The sequence below is a fragment of the Silene latifolia genome, chromosome X (assembly GCF_048544455.1).
Source record: "Silene latifolia isolate original U9 population chromosome X, ASM4854445v1, whole genome shotgun sequence".
Taxonomy (NCBI): Eukaryota; Viridiplantae; Streptophyta; class Magnoliopsida; order Caryophyllales; family Caryophyllaceae; genus Silene; species Silene latifolia.
The window spans coordinates 252,046,550-252,071,880 of NC_133537.1; the positions used below are offsets into that span (position 1 = coordinate 252,046,550).

Below are 25,331 nucleotides of genomic sequence, written 5' to 3' on the forward strand. Positions count from 1 at the left end.
TCTCAAGGATAGGTTCCTCAAGCAAGGTGATATTACAAGTCCATCCCTCTCGGTCCTTATAAGGCACGTATTCTTCATAGGCCCTTTTTATGGTCTCATCATCATCACTATCTTCATATGAATCATAAGTGGGCGCTTCATGTAATTCTTTCTCCAACATCTCAATGTTCACATCAAAAGACACATCCTCATACTCACAAAGGTTAAGAGTACTTGGCTTACTCAACCTCATATCTTCTTCGTCAAACATCACACTTTCATACTCGCAAGAGCTCAATGAGGTTGGCTCTTCCCATTTTTCATTTTCCATGTCAAACGTTACTACTTCAAATTCACATTCATGATCAATGTCCAAGGGATGGTGGGGGGTGACTGCTTGGGATTCTTTCATTTGGGCAATTTGAATCTTCAATTCCTCACCTTGGGCAACAATGCCTCGAAGAACATTGTCCCTATTTTGGCTCTCCTCTATCATTTGTTTGAAGAAGTTTTATTGATCTCCCATCATTTGGAGAATAACATTTTGAATGGGTTAATCTTCTAGTTGTGGGTAGGTGTGAAAGCGGTTGTATTGTGGCAATTAAAATTCGTTATGAAGTGGGTATTGGGTGGGTGGTTGTTGTGGATATTGGATGTGGTGATTTTGGTGGGAAAAATTGGGGTAATGGTTAGGATTTTCATTGTAAAAATAGTAAGGTAGGTTTGTGTTGACTTGCTTCTCAAACTCCCCATACCCATAGTCATACTCAAAAGATCCACCACATACTCCATATGTCAAGTCTTGAGCCATCATAGCTAAGACAAGGAAACAACTACAAGCATGGAAACTACACAAAAATGGTAAGAACAATCCTTGAGGAACAAGTCCCTCAAGGTTAAAGCAAAATCAAAATAGACAAACAAGTAAGAACTTAATCACATAGCACCGTCCCCGGCAACGGCGCCATTTTGACGTGAGCGTGTCGTTGTACACCCAATAATACCACATTTATAATACTCAACAAACAACTAGTTAGCGGTAAGTCGAGGTCGATCCATGGGATGGTGTGCTTTGGGTTCTAAGTCTATCTATCTCAATTTATGCTAGTGTCACAATTTGTTTGGGGTTTGTAGTTGTGTCCTAGACTAATGCAAGCAATAAAGTAAAGCAAACAATGAACTAAGAAATGTAAATAAATGACTAAAAGCACTAGGATGTCATGGGGTCATAGGGGATTCATGGGAGTTGATCATACAAACATGTTTACAAAGTTGTTGTTAAGGAACCGAGTTGGTTTATGTCTTACGGTTGATAGGAAGAGTTGGGTCCCGGAGCCAAATCAATTAGATGGTACAACACCTACAAGTCGACTTAATTTCCTCCTATTCAACTTCTATGCATGGTCTAACAAGACTCGAGTTGGTTTATATCTTACAAGTCTTGTTGAGTAGATAAGAGATGGGTAAAAATGCAAGGATTCATAGGCTTAGCATTTCATCAAACATAACATGTGCATAGGTTGACATCACAACAAGCAAGCAATTTAATTATGAAAACATATTAGATTAAGCATGATTAATCCCATGTTGGTTTCTCCTAATTACCCACTAATCCTAGCTAAAAGATTACTCACTTATTATCATGATAAACATGTCTTAATGGTGTCAATCATCACAATAAGTGTAAACATGATAAGAGAATGAGGAAATAAACAATAAAGAGTAAAGGGTAAAAGAATTATACCAAACTTGAGATGATTCCAAATAATAAAGCAATGAATAAAAGAAGAGAACTTGATTTATTGATGAAGAGTTGTCAATTCTCCAATAATCTTCAAATACCCAATAATAAACTTGAATAATAAACTTGAACAATAATTAAGGAAAGATTAATGTGTAAATTTGTGGAAAGATTGAGATTAATCTATTCTAATCTACTCCTAATCTAATCTAAGATAATTTCCTACTAAGAGAGCTTGATTAAGAGAGCTTGGTCTTTGATTATTACAAATGGGGTATTTATAGTGAAGCATCATTAGGTTAAGCAAGGGTAAAATAGTAAATAACAATGCTAAATGTTGGGTAGGGAATCTCTCCTCTCAGAAAAGATGTCGGTCTCCTTTTAGCTAGTCTTTGAAAAATATGCGCATCTTTCATGGAGAAAGAAGAAGCTGGTTGCACTGGAAAGGAATCTGAGCGGCCAAGGGGCGGGACGCTCGGATTGTTGGAGCAGAGGACGAACGGATTCAAGCACGGGATGCTCGGATGAAAATAAAGGAATACGAGCGTCTTTGAAGGGGGGGACGAGCGTATTGTCTCAGGGGACGAGCGTCTTGAGTCTCAGGACGAGCGGATTGGCGTACAGCTTCTTTGTTTGAGCTCGGATTGTAAAACGGACGTCATTTTCTCATCCGGACTCCTATAGGAGTGATTCAAAAGCCTAGATCACTTGAATTTTCGACGCCGTTGCATCTAGCATACTTTTAGAGCTAAAGGAGCAATCCTTGGTTTGGTTCCGAGCAATTTCTTCTTGCATTGACTTCCTTCTCGTCATCCTTGCTTTTTAACCCTATGATCCTTTTATATACTCTTTATTCCTACATCCTTGGTCATCATTCCTGCCTCCTCTTCATACTAGTCCATCTAATATCATCAATAAGCTTCCAAATATGCAAGAAAGACGGGAATTTCCGCCTTATTATCTTCTTTCCTACAAAACATACGAAATGCACTAGGAAAGCAAAATAGAAAGCATTTGACGGATAAAATGGCTATGGAATGTTATAATAGTATGCAAAATAGGCTCAATTAGGGGACTAAATGTGCGCAAATATGAGTCACATCACCCGCGAAACGGCTCGCGCCTCTTCGAATAGCCCATGCGACCACGTCGCTCAAAACGCACATAACCACCCATTTCTCTATAAATATCCCTCAAATGCCATTATTTGAAGGTACGGGAGTGTCCGCTCCTCATCTCTCCCTTAAAATTCTCGACTCGACTTCTTAAGTCACAAACCGACATGTATTTTCGACCTACCGATCGAAAATACAAGCCATACACATTGTTTGGTACCGTCATCGTGCATTAAATCACATAACCGACCATCTCGACCAACTACACCATCACTAAACTTAAACAAAACACTCTTTCCATTGCTAAAACAGTTTTCAACCGAGTTTTTCGACCTAACAAGTTGTTACACTTACGTCGATTTCTCGTCTTAAGCCTAGCATGTAAGTATGAGGGTGTAAAAATCCTCTTCTTTCATGTTTTTCATCTGTTTTATGACTATAATATGCTAAAACATGCATAACATGATTCAAATATAGGTTAGAAGAGCCAAAACCGGATTTTGGCCTGAGACAGGGGCTACTTGCGTAGTTGGAGGGCTCGCGCCTCTATGCCCTCTCAGGCCATAATCCAGCCGTGGTTGCTCTTGTAACACCCCCATTTGTAAACTTATTATTCATGCTCTGATACCATTTGTAACACCCCCATACTCCAAGTGCCTTACCAGGACCACTCAGGTATAAGGATGCCACCATCTCGGTTACCCGAGGCATGATATTCATAAGACAATAACGAAACAACTTTAAATAATATAAGTTTAGTGAAAGGTTACAACTGAAACCAAATACCAAAATATGATACATATTCCCAAAACCAACTGTCTACTGAGTTAACTGAAATGTTATAAAACTTGTAAAGCTACAGCGGAAGACTTCTATCGTCAGACGGTGGCACATCCCCGCCTATCCCAAAGACTCAACTCAAACTGCTCAATTCGCTCACCATCCCCGAATGGATCATCGCAGGTTTTACAAAACAACAACCGGGGTCAGTACTAATCACACAACTTATATATATCAACAATACGATAAACAGACAGCTTACACCGTCATACACACACACAATCACACCAGTCCCATCAATCTCAATCACCGACTGTCCACTGGACCAGCCCTGCCAGTGGGGGACCGCAGCCGTTCCCACCTAAGCCCCGCTCATAATACCGAGCGATAACCCTGTCCATTAATGTGCACATCCCCTTCCGTGGCGGGTCCCACGAAGGGCGAAACTAGGGCGTGAAGCCACTCCCGCAAGTGATCCCACTCAGCCGAGAACGCATCTCGAGAACCAGAGACAGACAATCACAATCACAGCCGTCACAATACAATTACGATATTAAACAATCAATCTCAACACATCAACAATCATCTCATTATGGGACTAATATTGAGTAGGAAATCCTACCTGGAAAGCACAACAGTCAGACGGTATCAACAGCTGTATCAAAAAGCCTCTTCTACAAAACCTCCTCCTATCATACAAACACATAGACACTACCAAATCACAATCTACACAAAAATCCCCAAATCCCCATGTTAAGGTTTAACCAACTTTAAGGAAAAACTATAAAAACGGTACATAGATCTTACCCTCGACGCAAGGATCTCAACGGTATAACGAAAGGTGACATCCGACCTTCCAAACTCCGGGATTTGCTAACAATGCGATTAAAGTGATGAACGTACTTTGCTTTCTCTCTTGACAGTAATTTAGGTTTTGAAAAGTGTTTAAGAATGATGAGGGAAGTATTATATACCTTAATCGCATAATTAACAAAACCCGAGAAATAACTCCCCGTAAACCAGCTACTCGATCGAGTAGATAAGGTACTCGATCGAGTGCCCCCTTACTCGATCGAGTATCATAGCTACTCAATCGAGTACCCAACAGGTCAGAAACTATTTTAAAACGCAACTCACCCTTACTCGACAGAGTAAGGCCTACTCGATAGAGTACCCAGAGACTTATAAGTACGGAGTATTATAGCTCTCATCTTTCCTCTTTATTTCATTTCTTATTTGCAATCGGTTTTTATCATTTCGAATATTTCAAATCATTTTCATGATAAACTTTTAACCATAAAACATTTTCACCCTTGGTTCCTCATACCGTGACGATTTAATCCGTGTTTCGGTGATAATATTTGGTTAATTACACTTTAAAAGGTAATTTTAAAACCTTTTATTTTATTTCGTTACATTTCAAAACAAACATATTAGTCATAAATACAAAGTCATCCTTGGCTCCACATACCATTTCGGTTTTTTAACCCAAGTACGATGATAAACATTGACAAATTATAAACAAATGAACTTAATACAATTAGTTCATAATCTTTTTTTCAAAACTATTCATGTCAAGCTTGTAAAACCGAACCCGACATCGAATATTGTCAATACAATGATGATTATTCAAGCCCATTTCCTCATATTAACACAAAAAGGGTATAAACGACCTTTTTCAAACAAAGACGGGTTCAAACACCCCCATTACAAACCATTTTACAAACATTTTAACAGTCATAAGACATCCCTTGGACAGTATGCTGACTCGCACCTAAACAGGCCAACCATTTTCCTGTTTTCAAACTAGGACAGGCCCGCTTGCATCATCTGACGGGTCACGCCTCAATAGGCAGCCTGATGCAGACCCTCCTTCCTTTCCAGCACTTGTCTAGGACGATCCCGACTTCAGTTAACCCGAATACAGGACGGATTAGATGACAGATCTTCTCCTTTTACATTGTATTTGCAAAACGCCTTTCTAAGACAAATGGATCACGTTATGCACCATAAACCTAACTCGGTAAATGGATGTTAAATTTCCGTCTTGCATGCAAATCAACACTAAATCCAACTTGACACCAGTTACTTGATATTTGGATAAACAACCGACATAGAAAGCTCATATGTTAGGTTCAAATTTGTGGATGCGCATTCATGCATTTACCCGTTTTATCAACTTTTGCATTTAACCAACCAAGATCGATCAATAGAGTCCACTACCGCAGGCGGGATTGGGTGTCCGATTAAAGGACTTCCCAAAATGTACCTTCACCTCTTACTCAGAAACTTTGGATAGTGGGCGACCTTATCTAGGGCGTAAAAGAGTCATTCTAGAGATAGGATGCTAAAGAAGAGCGACTCCTTATCTTTAGTACCTATGTCAAACACCGCTTTTTGCCTTGGTTGACCTAGGTATAAAGTGGATTTGAACGGGTTCCAATCATCCCACAAATGCTTGGTGGCGACTCAGAACATCCCTTGCATCATTTCGAGACCCTTTCCGAGATGAAACTGACCGATCTAAAACGATCCAGTCGAAAGCCTTTTTACGCCGCCAAGCGTGGCTTTCAAAAGACCGCTACGCGTCTGCGGATTGGCCGGGCGCGTAGGTGGGCCTATGTCCACAGAATTATCTACGAGTGGCTTCCATACTATTGTCATTGTTGTCGAAAGTTGGGTTATACTAAGGAACATTGCAAATTCACAAAAATCAATAAGAAATTGGAAGAAAAGTAGAAAGTTAAGGCTGTAGTTCAAGAATATAAACTAGTATCAAAGGTAAACCATACTTCTCACACTGCTGATGCACAAGGCTCATAATGTCATATGCTAGGCCATAACCCTCCTAAGTTAGGGGAGGAACTCTCTGCTGGGATGGAGGAGAAGAGCTCATAATGCCTTGAGTTAGGCTCTTCACCTGCTATCTTGGGGAGAGGATCTTCACCTAACAATGAAGAGGAAGGCTCGGGATGCAATGAACTAGGCCAATCGTGCTCTGCTACTGTTGAGATATTGGACATGGGGAGTAAGGACCTCAGCATTTATAGCTTAATGAATATGGGATAACGGTAGTCAACACTTACTCTATCTTGCAGGATGAAGGGGCAATATTGGATACTGATAAGGGGGTAGTTACTCTGGCTGAGGAACCACCAGACCCAGAGACATGATTATCTCCTCTTGGAATATTAGGGGTTTTAATGACCCAATAAAACAGCAGGAAGTTAGGGGTTATCTTTTTAGCAATAAAGTTGAAGTGATGGGGTTCCTGGAAATTAGGGTAAAAATCAATAATCTGCTGCTATAATTAGGAATTTCTCTACTTATTCTGTTTTGAATAATTACTCACACCATTACAACGGTAGGATATGGGTTTTCATGGATAAAAGGAAGGTCACTTTGATCTCTTCCTATACACATGATCATTAATACATCTGGAAGTGCTGCATAATGTTACTAATAATAAACTAGTTCACATTACTTTCATTTATGGTAGTAATGATGGTGGACATAGAGAAAGAGTGTTGGATGAGATAAGGGGTTTAAAAGTTAAGTTTACCAATTGGATTTTAATGGGATATTTTAATATTGTAAGAGAGATGGAGGAAAGGATTGGACCTAATCCTCCTTCTGTCACTGAAATATTGGCTTTTAACCAATGCTTGCTGGATTGTACTCTGGATGACATTCATAGCTCTGGATGTGAGCATACCTGGACAAACAAAAGGGAGGTCGCTTCTCGTATCTGGTCTAGATTGGATAGAGTGGTCACTAACCCTTCATGGCTGGTGGAGTATCCCAACACTCAAGTTACTGTACTTCCTTCAGGGATATCAGATCATTCACCACTACTGGTTATTGTTCAAGGGAACTATCAGATTAAGAAGAGATTCAGTTATCTAAATTGTTGGGTGGAGCATAAAGAGTATGGGGATGTTGTTCTGTCTGCATGGAATAAGCCTGTGCAGGGTAGTGTCATGTTCAGACTATTTGCAAAATTGAAAAACGTAAGGCAAAATCTGATTCATCTTCACAAGAGACATTACTTTGGCATATCAAAAATAGTTCAGAAGGCTCAGAAGGATTTGGGGAGGTGTCAGTTGCAGCTTCAAGCAAGCCCATTGGACCCTCTTCTTTTTGCCCAGGAAGAGATGTTGCTACAAAGGTATTTGACTCTAAAAAAAAACTGAGAGAAGTTCCCTTACTCAGAGAGAAAAAATTCAAAATATCAAATACAATGATGCTCCTACTAGCTACTATTTCTCTAAAATAGCTGCTAAGAAGCATCAAAGTCTCATTGGGAGAATAAAAGATAGGATGGGGACTGATAGAGAAGGGATACAGGAGGTGAATCAGGCTTTCAATGAGTACTACAAATGGCTACTGGGGCAAAAGGTGGAGATCGATTACTCTATGCTGCAAGGGTTGACAGGGCCTAAGATTTTTGAAAATGATTAGCCTGGCCTTTGTAAGGAGGTTGATGAGAAAGAGATACAGACTGCTTTATTTTCTATGGACTCCAATAAGAGTCCTGGGCAGGATGGATTTTCAGCTCATTTTGTCAAGAAATCTTGGGACATTATCAAGATGGAATTCTGTAATGCAATAAAGGCTTTTTTCAGAACCGGGGTCATGTCAAAGCAAGCTAACACTACATTGCTTGCACTAATTCCTAAAAAATCTGTGGTGTGTACTGTTATGGACTATAAGCCAATTGCATGCTGTACTGTGTTCTATAAGACAGTAAGCAAGATCTTATGTGCACGATTAAAACCTTTCTTGCCTGATATTGTGGGTAAGGAACAAGGGGCATTTGTGAAGGGTAGAAATATCTTTGAAAACATCATGCTCACCCAATCTTTGATAAAAGGTTATGGAAAAAAGAGTGTTTCTCCAAGATGTTTAATAAAGGTTGACATCAAGAAGGCTTTTGATTCCCTTCAATGGGATTTCATAGGTCAAATGCTGAAGTTTTCTAATTTTCCTACTCAATTCCAACACTGGATTATGGGAAGCATTACTTCAACATGGTTTAGTGTTAAGATAAATGGTGATCAGGTGTGGTTTTTCAAAGGAGACAGTGGTTTGAGGCAGGGTGACCCCCCCCCCCCCCTCTCCATTTATGTTTTCCATGAGTATGGAGATACTATCTAGAATCCTCAAAGGCATTCATAAGCAAGAACAGGTTTCATACCATCCTAAATGTGGGAAGTTGGGTTTAAATCATCTAATTTTTGCAGACGACTTAATGTTATTTGTAAGAGGAGATACTCCCTCTGTTAATGCAGTTAAAGAGGCTTTGAACTCTTTTGTAAAAATGTCTGGGTTACATGCCAACCCTGAGAAGACTAACATTTATATGGGAGGTATTAGGAATAATATAAAACAAGCCATTCTCAGGGATACAGGTTATATTGAAGGTGAATTTCCCTTTAGGTATTTGGGGGTGATACTGAATGAGGGGAAATTGAATAAGGATATGTTCTCTGATCTTATAAATAAGGTTCAGAAGGCATTGCATCATTGGTCAAATTACAAGCTCTCTTATGCTGGGAAAATTAGCCTTCTGAACTCTGTTATTTTTGGATTGGAGCAGTTTTGGTGCTCTACATTGTTGATACCTAAGGGTGTGATAAAGCTCATTACTCTGTTTTGCAAGAATTCCTTATGGAATTCTAAAGAAGGACATAGGAAATTGATATTGAAAAGTTGGATTTCATGTTGCACTCCTTATCAGGAAGGGGGATTTAATATAAAAGAGGTATTGGCATGGAATAAATGTATCTTATATAAATGGATCTAGGAAATTGATATTGAAAAGTTGGATTTCATGTTGCATGTTGCACTACTTGGAACTTGGAACTTGACATATAACACACAATTCATTCCCAAATCTTTCTTATTGTCACGTTAGTCTTTAACTTGGTAACCAGAGCTAATGTTTTTCCATCGTTTGTATAGTTTGCTTATCGTCATGACAACCGATATAGTACCCAAAAAGTCTACACCTATTAGTCTGTATTTCCTGTCAACTAGTGATAAACTAGGGGACAAAGTCATTCAATTCGTGTTAACCGGTGATAACTATGACGAGTGGTCCGTCAAGTTTCGTCGTGCCCTACGTGCTAGGAAGAAGACGAGTTTTATTGATGGTTCAGTCAAGAAACCTGTTGAAAACTCCAAAGAAATTGAGGATTGGTATATGGTGATTGTGATGGTTGTTAATTAGATTTTTAATGTAATTGAACCAACGTTGGGTTCAACGATAAAGTATGTCGTTGAAGCGAAGGTCTTATGGGATGACATAGAGCAGAGGTTAAACGTGGGTAATGGACCGAAGCTCCATAGAGTCAAGGGTTCAATTTCTTCGTGAAAGCAAGGTGATAAGGAACCCGTGTCTAAGTACGATGGTCGATTAAAATGTTTATGAGATGGACTCGATAAATACGATCTAATCCCGTGTGTGAGTGTAGTGGCTGTAAGTGTAATATTAACAAGAAATTAGACAAAAAACATGATGAAGGAAAGGTTCATGAATTATTGGTGCGACTTGTCTCACAATATGCTACAGTACGTTCTAGTTTATTGTTGCAAGAACCTCTGCCCTCTCTTAATCGGGCTTATGCCACCATAGTCCAAAAAGAGGGGGTACGGGTTGACGAAGTTGGAAGTAGTTCTGGAGTCCGTGGTGAAAATAGGTTAGAGCCTATTTGTTTTGTTGTGAAAACTTCCCATAAACTCTATCCCAATGCTCGTGTTGAAGGAGGTTCTCGGCTTACAGTGGACACGGATGGTGCAACACGGCCAAGGTGTGATAAGTGCAATCGCTGGGGAGGGAGAAGTGTTACGACATTATTGGGTACTCTAAGACCAGGCGAGGTGGTCGTGGTGGAGGTCGAGGACGTGGTGATAACTATGGGCATGGTGGTACTAATCATAAGCACATGGCGGTAGTGAAGAGGTAATGGACAACAAGGATCAGTATGTTAGCTTTACAAAAGAGCAGTGGGACGCATATGTCAATAATGCAAAGGGAACTCCTTTTTCTAGTGCTGGTACTCGTACGTCTGGTACGATAAATAAAACTTTACTTTGGTTGTTAGATTTTGGTGTTGTTCACCATATGACAGGTAGTCGCGATTTATTGAGTGACATTCGCAAAATAAAACCGTGTATGGTGACTTTGCCTAACGGGAAGACGTCACAGGCAACCGAAGAAGGGAAGGCCACATTAGGAGGGAGCCTTGTGTTAAATAACGTGCTTTTTGTTCTCGAATTTAATTGTAACCTTGTGTCCGTATATCAGCTAAGCATTGATCTTGATTGTACTGTCCAGTTTACTAATTCATCTTGTGTTATACAAGACGCGTGTCGAAGACAACGATTGGTACAGTTGAGCAACATGGTCGACTATATCTTCTTCAAGGTTTGACAACTCGTGCCTGTGGTTCGCAGAAGAAGGAACAAGAGGCTGATGTTTTGCATCGACGGTTAGGTTATCCTTCAAGAAGAGTAGTGCAAAATTTACCGTTTATTTCTCGTAAAAACATTAGTCATAATTTTGAGCTTTGTGATATTTGTTTCCGTGCTAAACAAACAGGAGAAAGTTTGTTGTGAGTGATAATAAAGCTGCTAAAATTTTAGAGTTGGTTCATTGTGATTTATTGGGTGATTATCGTACTCCTGCATCTTGTGATAGCCGTTATTTTTTGACAGTTGTGGATGATTATTCACGGGCTATTTGGGTGTATTTGATTAAAACTAAAGATGAAGTGTTGCAGTTATTAGTGAATTTTGTTGCCACGGTAAGACGACAATTTGATGTCGATGTTAAGGTTATACGTACTGATAATGGTACGAAGTTTACATGTTCGAAGTCATTGTTTAATGAGAAATGAATAATACATCAAACGACTTGTGTTGGAACCTCACAACAAAATGGTAAGGTAGAAAAAAAACATCGTCATCTCTTGAGTTGCCAGAGCTCTTCGTTTTCAGTCTGGTCTACCGAAAAAATTTTGGGGTGAATGTGCTTAACTGCTGGCTATTTAATTAATCGAACACCTTCCGCGTTGCTTCATGAAAAACTCCGTTTGAGATGTTATTTGGTAAACCACCGATTTATGACAATATAAGAGTCTTTGGATGTCTTTGCTTTGTGAAGAACCTGTGTCGAGATGGTGATATGTTTGCCCCCCCGTAGTCGTCGATGTATATTTTTAGGCTCTTCCTTTGGAAAGAAAGAATGAGAGGTGTATGATGTTGAGTCGCATGAATTTATTATCTCTCGAGATGTTGTCTTTGATGAGAATGTGTTTTCCTTGCATATTAAGAATGGGTCTTCTTAGTCCCACATACTTCGTAAGCCCCGGCCTGGTTCATGTCCTGAGGCAGGCGCAGGGGATGGTGGTGAGTTCTTGCTGACTAACGTGTCGCGTAACACGCAAGAGGAGGTCTTTGTCGAGACTGAAGTGGCTATCACGGGGGGGTGAGCCTGACAGTAATGTTGATCATAGTAGTGGTGAGAGAGATGTAGGAATCAGCCATGAGGAGAATTAGGATGAGTATGGTCGGAGTAAACGGAATCATGTACCTTGGTCACGTTATGACAAGGATGAGTATGTTACCGGAATGGCGTGAGTTGTCTCTCCTGCTGAAGAAACCAGTTATTCCACTAGAGCGTCCCTTCCGTCGTCGTCAGGTACACCCTATCCTTTAACATATTATGTAAAATATGAATAGTTTTCGATCTTGCATCATTATTTTCTTACTACACTTGATACTAATGTCGAGCCCAAGTCTGTTCGTGAGGCTGTACAGAATGCAAAGTGGCAAGATGATATGACTGCCGAGGTTGATGCACTTGTTCGTAATGATACCTTGTAAATTGTTGATTTTCCAAATGACAAAAAGGTCATTAGAAATAAATGGGTATATAAGGTGAAATTGCGAGCTAACGGTTCGGTTGAACGATACAAGACTAGGTTTGTTGTGCTTGGCACTAGACAAGAAGCAGGTATAGATTATTACGAGACCTTTGCTCCTACTGCTAAGATGGTGACAGTTCGTGTTTTTCTAGCACTTGCAGCTGCTCGTAAATGGGAGTTACACCAGATGGATGTGTATAATGTCTTGTTACATGGGGACTTGGAAAAGGAGGTGTATATGCGCCTTCCACAAGGCTATTTAGTTAATGCTCCGGGTAAGGTTTGTAACTTAAACAAGTCATTGTATGGGCTTCGTCAGGCCCCTCGTTGTTGGTTTGCTAAATTACCGCTGCACTTACTACATATGGGTTTGTTGAGTGTCTTTCCGACTACTCTTTGTTTCGTTATGTTAGGTTAGTGTTGAGGTCTATATATTGGTGTACGTCGATGATCTCGTGCTCGGTGGGAACGACAGCACGGCCATTGAACATGTTATGTCATATCTGAGTGCTTGCTTTCACAAGGAAAGTATACACTAGATATTTTATCTATATATTGGTGTACGTCGATGATCTCGGGTCCTTAAAATATTTCTTGGGCATAGAAGTTACGAGAAATTCCTCTGTAGTGTTTATTCGTCAATGAAAGTATACACTAGATATTTTATCTGAGACAGGTATTATCGGTGGAAGACCGAAGAATGTGCCGATTGAGCAAAATCATTGACTAGACTTGTCAGATGACTTGTTGTTAAACGATCCGGAGAAATATCGTCGCTTGATTGGGCGTCTTGTTTATCTTACCATCACGCGACCGAATTTGTCCTATACTGTTCATATATTATCTCAGTTTCTCCAGTATCTTCGTGTGGCTCACTGGAACGTGGCTTTGCACATGGTTCCTTATTTGAAGAAAAATCCTTGTCAAGGTCTGTTGTTTCGTGCTGATAATAATTTGGAGTTGTCAGTATATTGCGATGCTGATTATGCGAGTTGTCCTTTGTCTCGTCGGTCGTTGACTGGTTACTTTGTTTTCTTGGGAGGTTGTCCGGTATCTTGGAAAATAAAGAAACAGCCAACTGTGTCGCGCTCGTCTGCTGAAGCTGAGTACCGTGTTATGGCAGCTGCGACATATGAGATTAAGTGGCTACGAGGCATGTTGCGTTTTCTTCGTGTTTCTGTTGCTCGTCCTGCTGTGCTTCATTGTAATAGTCAGTCAGCTTTGTCTCTTGCCCGTAATCCCGTATTTCATGAACGTGCGAAGCATATTGAAATTGACTGTCATTTTGTCCGGGATGTTATCCGTGATGATGTTACTTATCCTTCGTACGTGCATATGTGTGAGCAAGTGGCTGATTTGCTTACTAAGGCTCTTGGTGTTCGATAATTCGAGTATTTGGTCTCCAAGTTCAGCGTTCTTGATCCCCACGCTCCAACTTGAGAGAGAGAGAGAGAGAGAGAGAGAGGGGGGGGCTGTTACAAAAGTATATTATTATGTGTTGTATATACGGTAAATGTATATTTGTATTATATGGTAAATGTTTAGTTGTGTCGGGTCAATATATTCGGTTTCCTAAAGACCAAGTTAGGGTTATATTGGTATATATGTAACGTTTTGCACATCGTCATAATACACACAATTCATTCCCAAATCTTTCTTATTATCACGTTAGTCTTTAACTCGGAATCATAAATGTGTTCGGCAGTGGGAGCCGAGGTATAGGATTCTAGAATTCAGAAAAAGGGCTTATCAATAATCTCCACCCCGGGGAAAAGAATTCAGCAGGTCTTCGACCAATCATCTGGACAGGAGATGCCACATCACCTCCCAAAGGATGGGAAATTCCAGCCAGTGGAAACAAGTTCATAGTTAGAGTTCCAGGCAAAGTTGTTTTTAAACAGCTAGTTAATTTGACCTTAGTGAAAGGAAGAAGTGGTAACTCGAAAAATGTCACAGTTTTCTGCATAAATATCTTTAATTCTGTTATAAATAACCTCGGGTATTCTGGTCATTACGACTATCATCCTTTCCAAAATCCTTCATATGATGAGTTGGTCCACCAAGTGTTCCTTCAGGTACCCATTATTTTTGCATTGTTTCTAACACTTATAAGATTAGCAACCCGCAGCATTAGAATGAGGTTTTGAGATTCCTTTTTTATATATTTTTTTTTTGTTTACAGAAATATGATATTGTGGTGGGAGACAGAACCATCATAGCAAACTGGTCATCTTGGGTTGATTTTACACTCCTGCTTACGGTATCAGGGGTGACAATGGTAGTTCCTGTCAAACATGACAAGAAAAGTGTATGGGTCTTCTTGCAACCATTGACTTGGGAGCTATGGGTTGCTACCTTGTGTGCCTTTGTTTTCATAGCTTTCGCAATTTGGGTCCTTGAACACCGCATCAAAGAAGAATTCCGTGAACCTTTATTGCATCAATTTAGCCCTAGTCTCTTTTACTCATTTTTCATGATGGTGTTTGCACAAAGTAGGCTTCCTCTAATCCTCAAACCCATTTCAAAATAATTCCGGGATTATTGAAACATGTGTTTTTCATATTGAAACCAGGGGAAAATGTTTTGAGTAACTTGACGAGATGTGTGGTGGTTGTATGGGTATTCGTGGTGTTAGTCTTGACGCAGAGCTACACAGCTAGGTTGACTTCTATATTGACTGTTCAACACTTCAACAGCTTAAGCCAACTGTAACTGGTGTGTAGATGAGTTACTGAGCTCAGGAGCTAATGTAGAGGCTTCCAAGATGGCACGTTTGTTAAGGGTCTACTATTACAGAAAGGGTTTTTGATAAATCGAAGATTATTTCCTACAATTAATTCGAGGAATTAGATGATCTGCTGCCAAAAGGCAGGATTGCAGTTGTTTTTGATGAAATTCCTTACATAAGGCTTTTCATAGCATTATATATATATATCCCTCCAAATATCTAATGATGCATCCTATGTACAAGACTGATGGTTTCGCCTTTATAAGTTTTTGACGACTAATTTGATGCATACGGATCTCATTACTCTTTACTTAAAAGTGTTGTCTTGTAGGCATTTCCAAAAAGTTCCCTCTTAGCGCCCTTTGTTTCAGGAGAAATACCGAATGTGACAGAAGGAGATCAGATGGCTAAATTTGAGAAAACGTGGGGAATGCAACAGTACAATAGTTCAGATCAGGGAAATATAGCCACTTCCGCAAGTCTTAGTCTAGATACTTTCTGGGGGCTATTCCTTATAGTTGGAGTTGCTACAGCTACACCTTTCCTCATTTATGCAATACATTTCCTGTATGAGAATCGGGACATCTGGATGAACTCTGATGATTCCATATGGAGCAAAAGCAAGAGGCTAGCCAAAGTCTTTAAGAATCGGGATATGGGTGCTCACACATTCAGAAAAAGGGATACACAGAGCACACCCCAGAATGTCAAACCTGATCAGGCCAGTATAGATGGTGATGGTGATGGTGCAGATGGGATCACTCTGACTGCCACGAGTTCTCCATCAAGGCTATCAAACTCCTCCGATAAAACTAAAGAAAACTTGCCCTCTTCTGCAGGGATGTCTCCTCATTCTCTTGTACCTTAATTGTGACTCATCCTCTGATTTATTAGGAAGTAAGTTTTAATATAAAGAAATCCCGTGGAAGTTGTAATTTTAGTAAGAAGTTATGATTTAAATTTGAACGCTTTTTTAAAATAACGCTCAAAAATAAAGTATTTGTCGTTTTGGGTCGGTTTTGAAAATATTTGTCAAAATGGTGTCCACGTAGGCTCGGATTTTCAAAACCTGAAATACGGAACAGACACGCCATTAGTAATGGCGTGTTTATAGTAAGTAGGAAAAAAAACTTTTATAAAATGGACTAGAGGAAACTCGCCATTGGGAATGACGGGTTTTGCAAAGGAAACACGCCACTCCCATTGGCGTGTCTATGTATAGATTTTTTTTTTTTTTTTTTTTTTTTAAGTTCAAGGGAGTTCGTTAGTTGGGAAAAAACTACTGTAAAGACACGTCAATGCTAATGGCGTGTTTCCTTCATAAAACACGCCATTGGTAATGGCGTGTTTGTTCCGTATATTAGGTTTTAAAAACCCGGGCCTACGTGGACACCATTTTGACAAATATTTTCAAAACCGACCCAAAACGAGAAATACTTTATTTTTGAGCATTATTTTAAAAAATCGTTCTTTAAAGTTGATAATTTTGAAGCACTTGGTCAGTTGTAACCCAAGTGTACCCTTGAGGAATGCTATATATACTTCCAGTTACTTTAACTTAATCATTACTAATCGCCGCTACATAATTCTAATTTATGTTGTGATCTTACTAAAAGTCAATTAGGACAAGAAAAACTGACATACATGATGTTTTGAATACTCTGTTATGCGGAAACGTGAATACCTCGCGTTGGGCCTCTGTTGTATCTGTGTCCACTATCTATAATAGTACGATATTGTCCACTTTTATGTTAGACCTACGCTGCATCTGTGTCCACTGTCCATAATAGTACGATATTGTTTGCTTTGGGTCAAGCCCTCACGGATTTACTCTTGGGCTCCTTCCCAAAAGGCCTCATACTATTATATTTTCTAGACACTTATAAAATGATCTTCCATCTTTATTCTACCAATGTGAGACATGAGTTTGCACTAACCTACTCCATATTTACAGATTCCGTCGGGCTCTCTATTGTGGTCATGGTATCTATAGGACAGAAATGGAAAAGTTGGAGACGAAAGGCGGCAAACACTATTTCTTAAAGACAGATGAGATGATGAAACTGTACTGATTGGTGAGTGCGTGAGTTTATCCTGCATCTATTAAAAATTAATGTTGCAGTAAATATACTTTTTATTTTCTGTGATGTCTCTATGCATTTAAAGGAGAAAAAGTATATATGAGTGAATTTGAAAATCCAAAAAGTTATGATGTTAAAAGATCAAAATATTCTTCTAGATTTAGCTTTAATCAAACAAAAACAAATCAATGTGGATTTTGACCAAGACGCTCATAGAATGTTGTAGAAAGACATGAAAGACGAGTGTATATACGTTTATAAAGCTCAAGATTCCAATACTACATTTTATGTTTAGAATTGACTAGTTGAAATGGGTCGCGACTTCGCACGCGGCATCTAACATTTGATTTTTTTGCGAACTGTAAACCGATTTGAGGCGTCATGTAAAATGAACGCATGTTTTATTCAAACAATATTAGTAATTTACAAAGTCCATGTGTTGCATATTTTGAACTATTCTTATATATGCTTCTATTTACACAACTATCACATGTGAAGTATATCACCCATTAGCATTGTCGCTCAAAATTGATAACGTCTCGATTATTTTGAAAACTATATAACACATCAGCCAAAAGGGCAGGGCCTACAAAGGGTTGTCATGGCTCGGTGCAATTAAAACGACCTTATATTATACTCGATAATCTCCAAGTTTATCAATTCTACAAAAATAAAGAGAAGTGTCATTAACATTAAAAGATACAGAGTATATAAATAGCTATATATCGAGTAAAAATCATATTAGCATATTTAAAATGTGTGCTATTTTGGTCCTCGTTTTAATGTCAGTCTAAAATAACGAGGCGTTGATCCAGCTGGGTATCTAACTTTTCTTTGCACTATGAAAAGATGGTCACATTAATTCTTCTATAAAACTGTTTTACACAAAAGTTATTGTAAACCGCCAATTCACTATGTTTCAAAAAAAAAATATAAAAAAACCTTCACTAAGTGCATCACAGTGTTTTTGTAACACCCTCATTTATTCAGGAGCTTTTGGCTAGACCTCCCAAGCAAATAGGACTGTTACCATCTCGGTTTCCCGAGGTAGTGAATAACAAAGATAACGAAGCAAAGTACTTTATATAAAATAACCATTGAAGGTCTTATTACAATTGTCAAACTGATTAAATTAAACTATAATAAAATAATTTACTACGCAGCGGAAATAAATAAAATTACATAAACAATGTTAAGTCAAACTAAAGTGATCTAGACAACATCTACAGTCCAAGTCTAGCTCACGTCCCAATGCTCCCAAGTCAGATAATCTCAAGTACCTGTCAGTCTATCTGCTCCCCAATAATTAATTCATCACAGGTGTTTAACGAAAACACGGTCAACCATGGGGTTGAGTAGGATAACAAAACAACAGTTAAGTAAATATAATAAAACAGGAAACAGAAAGACAACAATAGAAACTCGCGCCTCAAACTGTTACACACATCACAACTGAATACCACAAACACCGTCACATCACAAACACCGCTCAAGTTCACGATCACTCCAACACCACCGTGCCTGGCCGACCACAATTGCGCAGGTTCATGGCACTTCAACATCCCCGTGCCTGGCCGACCAATAATCACAATCACAATACCAATCTTCTTCCAAGATGCCAATAAGAAACAGAGAACCAACCCAGCAGTGATAGTAAAATAATTATACGATGCCCACAAGACAACAATTGCAACAAAATCGCATGGTGGAATAATTATCATAAAAGCAATGCAATAACAATTTGTCTCATGCCAACAATGCAATAATAATTCATCTTACGACAAACAATGTGACCATAATCTGTCGGATAAGAAATTCAACAGTTCATTGATTTAACAAACAAGGAAGTTAAGTAGATATCCTACCTTTTAAGCAAATCTTCAATAAATAGCAAAGCCATCCAATTTAATAATGTTCCTCAATAAAACCGTCACCTAAGACAAGCAATATTATGCATACAATCACTAATCTATCAATACAATAACGATTAAGACAAGAATCTATTCCAAAATCACCCAAAAACACACTCAAACAGCACGGTCAAGGCGGTCAACGCCGGTCAAAGCTCCTCCAGTTAGTCACGGTGGTGGTCAATGGTGGTTGGTCAAAGGCGGTTGTCAATGGTCAAACTTACATATGTAAACAATTGATTAAAAGATGAAATTAAGATCTTATTTTCCCTTCTGTTTCTAGTTCCTTCTCTTTTATCTCTCTTAACTCCCTCTCTATATTTTGTGATTTGTAATTGTGAGCAATAGAATCTAAGGTGATGGGTATATATATATATATATATATATATATATATATATATATATATATATATATATATATATATATATATATATATATATATATAGTGATAAGGAAGCTTTTAAGAAATTGCTAGGAAATAAGATATAATAATATAATATGTAAAATATCTAATGTAGGTGGATTAGATGATGATGATGATGATGATGATGATGATGATGATGATGATGATGATGATGATGATGATGATGATGATGATGATGATGATGATGATGATAATGACAATAACAATAACAATTACAATAACATAACAATAACAATTACAATAACATAACAATAACAATAATAACAATAATAACGATAACAATAACAATAACAATAATAATAATAATAATAATAATAATAATAATAATAATAATAATAATAATAATAATAATAAAAATAATAATAATTATTATTATTATAATAATTATAATTATAATTATAATAATATGTGCAGATGAGCCTACTTCTACCAAAAGCAAAATTGCTTTTGCAAGGATTTTGGTGGAGGTGGACTTATCTAAGGAGCTTCCAAAAGGGATGATTCTTCAGACTCCATATAGAGGCACAATTCTTCAGAAAATAGACTATGAGTGGCTTCCTTATTTCTCTCACACCTGTAATAAGATAGGGCATACCAAAGAGCGGTGTAATAAGAATAAGCCAAAACAAGTTTATCAACCTAAGAAACTAATGCAACCAGTGATGGAGGTGGCCCCTACCCCTGCACAAAAAGATAAGGAGGGTTTCCAGAAGGCCAAGGTGGCTAGAAAATCTACAGACCTTTCAGAGGACAATGTGAAAACTAGTCTTTATAACAAATTTGCTACCCTTAGGCACTCTGAGGAGACTGTTTTGGTCAAGCTTGAAGTGGGGCAGGACAAGGTGCATGTGGATTTTGATTATGGTACTGTTGTGGAGATTGAGCTAGGAGGTCTTCCTCCCCCTCTTTCACCCCAATGATCATTTCCTCCAGGAATGTGAGGGGGGTGAATGACCCCCTAAAACAGCAGGAGGTTTTAGGTTTCCTATGTCAGCAGAAAGTTGATTGTGTTGCTTTAATTTAAACTCATGTAAAAGCTCATTTAGTGATGCCAGTCTATAAAGGAAGTTTTAGACATATTTCTCTGGTAACTAACTATGAGTCCCGTCCTGGGGGGAGAATTTGGGTCCTCTCGAACCCACGTACTGTCCAGTTGACTGTTTTGGACAAGGGAGCACAGTTCATCCACTGCTCCCTCATTCATATAGCTACTCAAAGAAAGGTTCTAGTCACATTTATCTATGCTCTTAATAGGGCAATTGAAAGAGTTGAGCTTTGGAGTACCTTGCAGGGCCTCTCTGTGGGGCAAATTTTCTCTTGGATGTGCCTAGGGGATTCCAATATCTCTGTTAATTCTAATGAGAGGGTTGGCTGTGCTATTCATGAGAGGGGTATGCAGGAATTTAGGGACTGCTTGCATTATTGTGGTCTGTCTGATCATCCTTACACTGGTGGTCTTTTTACATGGCAGAATAAGCAAGTGGCTACTCCGAGGTGCGCTAAATTGGATAGGCTCCGGGTAAACTCTTCCTGGTTCTCACAGGTTCCTTCTTCCACTGTGGCAATTTTACGTTCAGGGATCTCTGACCATGCTCTTATTATTCTCACTGTTCCCTTAGAGGGTCACCTTACAAAGCCCTTTAAATATTTGAACTACTGGGCTCTCTCGGATGGTTTTCAGAATTTGGTGTCTCAGCATTGGACTCATGGTAAGTTGGGGGGTAAGATCTTCTCTCTATTCTCTAAACTGCGAAATATGAGGAAGCATTTTAAGGTGCTGCACTCAACTGAGTTTTCTGGGCTCACTCAGAGGGTTGCTGAAGCTAAAACCAAACTGATGGATTGTAAGGTTGCCCTTCAACACTCTCCCTTAAGTAAGCCTCTTCTTCTTCAGGAGAGAGTGCTCTTGGATTCTTATACTAATCTCAAATCTGCAGAGATGAGAGTCCTCTTTCAAAGAGCTAAGGTTCAAAATTTGTAGCTTAGTGATGCTAATACCAAATATTTCTATGCCAGTATTGCTGTGAGAAAGAGTAGAAATACTATAGGAGCTATTACTGATGCACAGGCATTTCTTAATTATTACAAGGATATTTTGGGTTCCACTGAGACTCGGGCTGTTATTCCTGATGGCCTTTTCTCAGAATCTGTTCTCTCTGATGCCTCTCACTTGGATGCAATGGTCACTGATCATGAGATTGAATCAGCATTATTCTCTATTGACAGAAATAAAAGCCCGGGAGCTGATGGGCATTCTTCAGGTTTCTTTAAATATAGTTGGAGTATTATAGGGGATGATTTCCGAGCTGCTGTAAAGGAATTTTTTCAGAAGGGGTCAATGCCAAAAGCTGCAACTCTACAATTATTGCTTTGATTCCTAAGGTCACTGCCCCCATTTCTGTCACTGAATATAGGCTCATCTCTTTCTGTACGGTTTTTTATAAAACTTTAAGTAAGATTCTAGCTAATAGAATAAAACCTATTTTGAGTAGTATTGTTGGTTTGGAGCAAGCTGCTTTTAGAGGGGGGGGGGGATTTGTTTGATAACTTAATTCTTGCCCATGAATTGGCTTTAAAGTATAATAGGAGCCTGCTCTCCCCCAGGTGCATTCTTAAAGTTGACATTAGAAAGGCTTTCGTTTCGACTCAGTAAATTGGGAGTTTCTTGCTAATTGTCGGCATCTTTTTGGGTTTCCTCCTAGGTTCACTAAATGGGTTCTGGTTTGCATCACTTCTTCCCATTTCTCTCTGAGTATTAATGGCTCTCTGGAAGGATTCTTCCCTGGTAAGAGGGGGCTGAGACAAGGGGACCCCCTCTCCCTCTATCTTTTTGTTCTTTGCATGGAAGTTTTGTCAAGGTTGTTGAGGAGGCTACCTTCGTATCCTGGTTTTCCCTATCATCCTAAGTGTGTGAAGGTTAAGCTCACCCACTTAGTTTTTGCTGACGATCTTCTTGTCTTCACAAGAGGAGACCTCCCTTCTCTCCTTGCAGTTGATAAGTGCCTTAAGCAGTTTGCTGAAATGTCTGGCTTACAGGTCAATCTAATGAAATCTTGTCTGTACTTTGGAGGAGTATTTGCTCCTGTGAAAGCTCTCATTTTGTCTTCCAGTGGCTTTGTTCAGGGGGATTTGCCTGTGAGGTATCTTGGGTTTCCTCTATTTAGTTCTAGACTTACACAACAAATGTTCCATCCAATGCTGGACAAGATAAGGGAATGTATCACTCACTGGGCAAATCAGTAATTGAGCTATGCAGGTAGGGTTTCTCTTATTAACTCAGTCATATTTGGCATTAATAATTTCTGGGGGAGCAAGTGTTCTCTTGCCTAAGGGTATAGTCAAGCGCATCAATAAGCTGTGTAAGGATTTTATGTGGGGTATCAAGGATGGTGATAGAAGACTAGTTTTTAAAAGTTGGTCTAGTCTTTGTAAGCCTAGACATGAAGGTGGGGTTGACATAAAAGAAATTTTGAGCTGGAATAAAGCTTAAATGATGTTATGGGTCAAAAATATTACTAATAATTCTTCTAACATCTGGGTGAAGTGGGTCAATGCCTATATTCTCAAGGGAGATAGTCTATGGGACTTCAATATCACTGCTGCTCATTCCTGGTTTTGGGGAATTGTAATCAAACCCAGGGATAGTTTATTACAGGTAGCTGGTGACAGTTTACAGGCCGAATCTCTGTTAATGCAATCACGTTACAAGAACTTGATTTATGATAAGTTGAGGAACAAAGGGGCTAGCTTCTCTGTGCATAGGACTCTAGGAGACTCCTTCAACTACCCCAAACATAGGGTGATTGGACTCATGGCTGTTCAGGGGAAGCTTCCTACTGTTGATAACATTTGCAATAGGGGGCTTGTAATGGTCAACAGATGCGCCCTGTGTGAGAGGCTGACTCAATCTATCAAGCATCTCTTCTTTGACTGTGTTTACTCATCTGAGATATGGGCTACAATTTCTACCTGGATTCGTGTCCCTTACAAGAGAAATTTGAAGGATATTCTCTTATGGTTCAAACTCCATAATAGAGGGAGGAGTTGGCTGAGAAGCAAAGATGGTGCGCTTTGTTTTGCAATATATACTCGATCTGGTGTGAAAGGAACAGACACATTTTTCGAGATGTAGCTTCTTCTTCCTCTTCTCTCAACTGGAAGATAAAGTACTTAGGGGCCATTTGGTTCAAAAGGTCGGAATGGATTGGAATGGAATGAGATACCATGAGGGGATGGATTCAGACCCCCATACCCATTATTTATTGCTTGGTTCACTCTAAAATTGTATGGAGGGGGAATGGAGTTAGAAACCTGAGTGGGAAGGTGGGTATGGGATTCCAAGGGGTTGGGGTGGATTCTAACTCCATTCCAAAATGCTCAAACCAAACACTAGAATCAGTCAAATCCATTCTATTCCATTCCAACACCCTCAACCAAACACCCCCTTAGTACTGTTGAGATCACGGTGTGATGATGAGGCTTTCAATAGCCTTGATTTCTAGCTTGGCTTACTTGCTTTTTATGTAGGGTTTAGGGGGCTACTCTGGCCTCCTTTGTAGATTGTAAGGATCTGTAACCAACACTCTAATTTAATCTTAATTAGATCCTAATTAATAAGAATAATAATAATAATAATAAGAATAAGAATAGTAAGAATAATAGTAATAATATTAATATTAATATTAATATTAATATTAATAATAATAATAACAACAACAACAACAACAACAACAACAACAACAACAACAACAACAACAACAACAACAACAACAACAACAACAACAACAACAACAACAACAACAACAACAACAACAACAACAACAACAACAACAACAACAACAACAACAACAACAACAACAACAACAACAACAACAACAACAACAACAACAACAACAACAACAACAACAACAACAACAACAACAACAACAACAACAACAACAACAACAACAACAACAACAACAACAACAACAACAACAACAACAACAACAACAACAACAACAACAACAACAACAACAACAACAACAACAACAACAACAACAACAACAACAACAACAACAACAACAACAACAATAATAATAATAATAATCATCTCTGTTGAATTGGATGAATCTCTCTGGTCGCAACTTTGATTACTGGACTGAGCTTTGCTGTCTTAGTAGACGATCAAGGAAAAATCATTGGAAGTGTGGTTGGGCTAAATGCTGTATTGTTGCAGCTGTCTACTATATTTGACAAGAGAGGAACTATCGCATTTTTAGTGGACAAAAAAGGACTGTTCACCAAGTCCTTCACCAGCTCAGGATGGACATCAGAACTCGTATGCTCCATATGTTGCATCATCATAGCTCTTTTAGCATAGCTATTCAACTGTTGTCTTACGGGTAGTTCCATGGGACTTTCTTTTTGAGGAGTAGGTTTCCCTACTCTTTAGGGGTTATGCTTGTAAGTCTTTACCCTCTTTTTCTTTTCTTTCCCTATATGGAAGAATAAAAATGAGGTATATTTTCTTGCAAAAAAAAAAAAAATAATAATAATAATACCACAAACACCGTCACATCACAAACACCGCTCAGGTTCACGGTCAAAGCAACACCACCGTGCCTGGCCGACCACAATCGCGCAGGTCCATGGCACTTCAACAT

At 38.9% G+C, this 25,331-nt stretch overlaps 1 protein-coding gene across 1 annotated transcript; it reads left to right on the plus strand.

Annotated features, from left to right (window-relative positions):
* Nucleotides 1-22,447: 22,447 nt before the first annotated feature.
* Nucleotides 22,448-23,179, plus strand: LOC141619933 (uncharacterized). The gene is made up of 3 exons (XM_074436937.1): nucleotides 22,448-22,474; nucleotides 22,606-22,824; nucleotides 22,946-23,179. Exons 1-3 carry the CDS (start codon nucleotides 22,448-22,450, stop codon nucleotides 23,177-23,179), a joined length of 480 nt encoding a protein of 159 aa, XP_074293038.1.
* The last annotated feature ends 2,152 nt before the right edge of the window (nucleotides 23,180-25,331 follow it).

What these genes read in the sequence shown, in the direction of transcription:
- LOC141619933 (XM_074436937.1), top strand. Translation starts at nt 22,448, where the DNA reads ATGGCTCTCTGGAAGGATTCTTCCCTG. An exon ending in TCTGGAAGGATTCTTCCCTG is followed by an intron (nt 22,475 to 22,605) that starts GTAAGAGGGGGC and finishes AAGTGTGTGAAG; the next exon opens with GTTAAGCTCACCCACTTAGT. An exon ending in TTGTTCAGGGGGATTTGCCT is followed by an intron (nt 22,825 to 22,945) that starts GTGAGGTATCTT and finishes TGAGCTATGCAG; the next exon opens with GTAGGGTTTCTCTTATTAAC.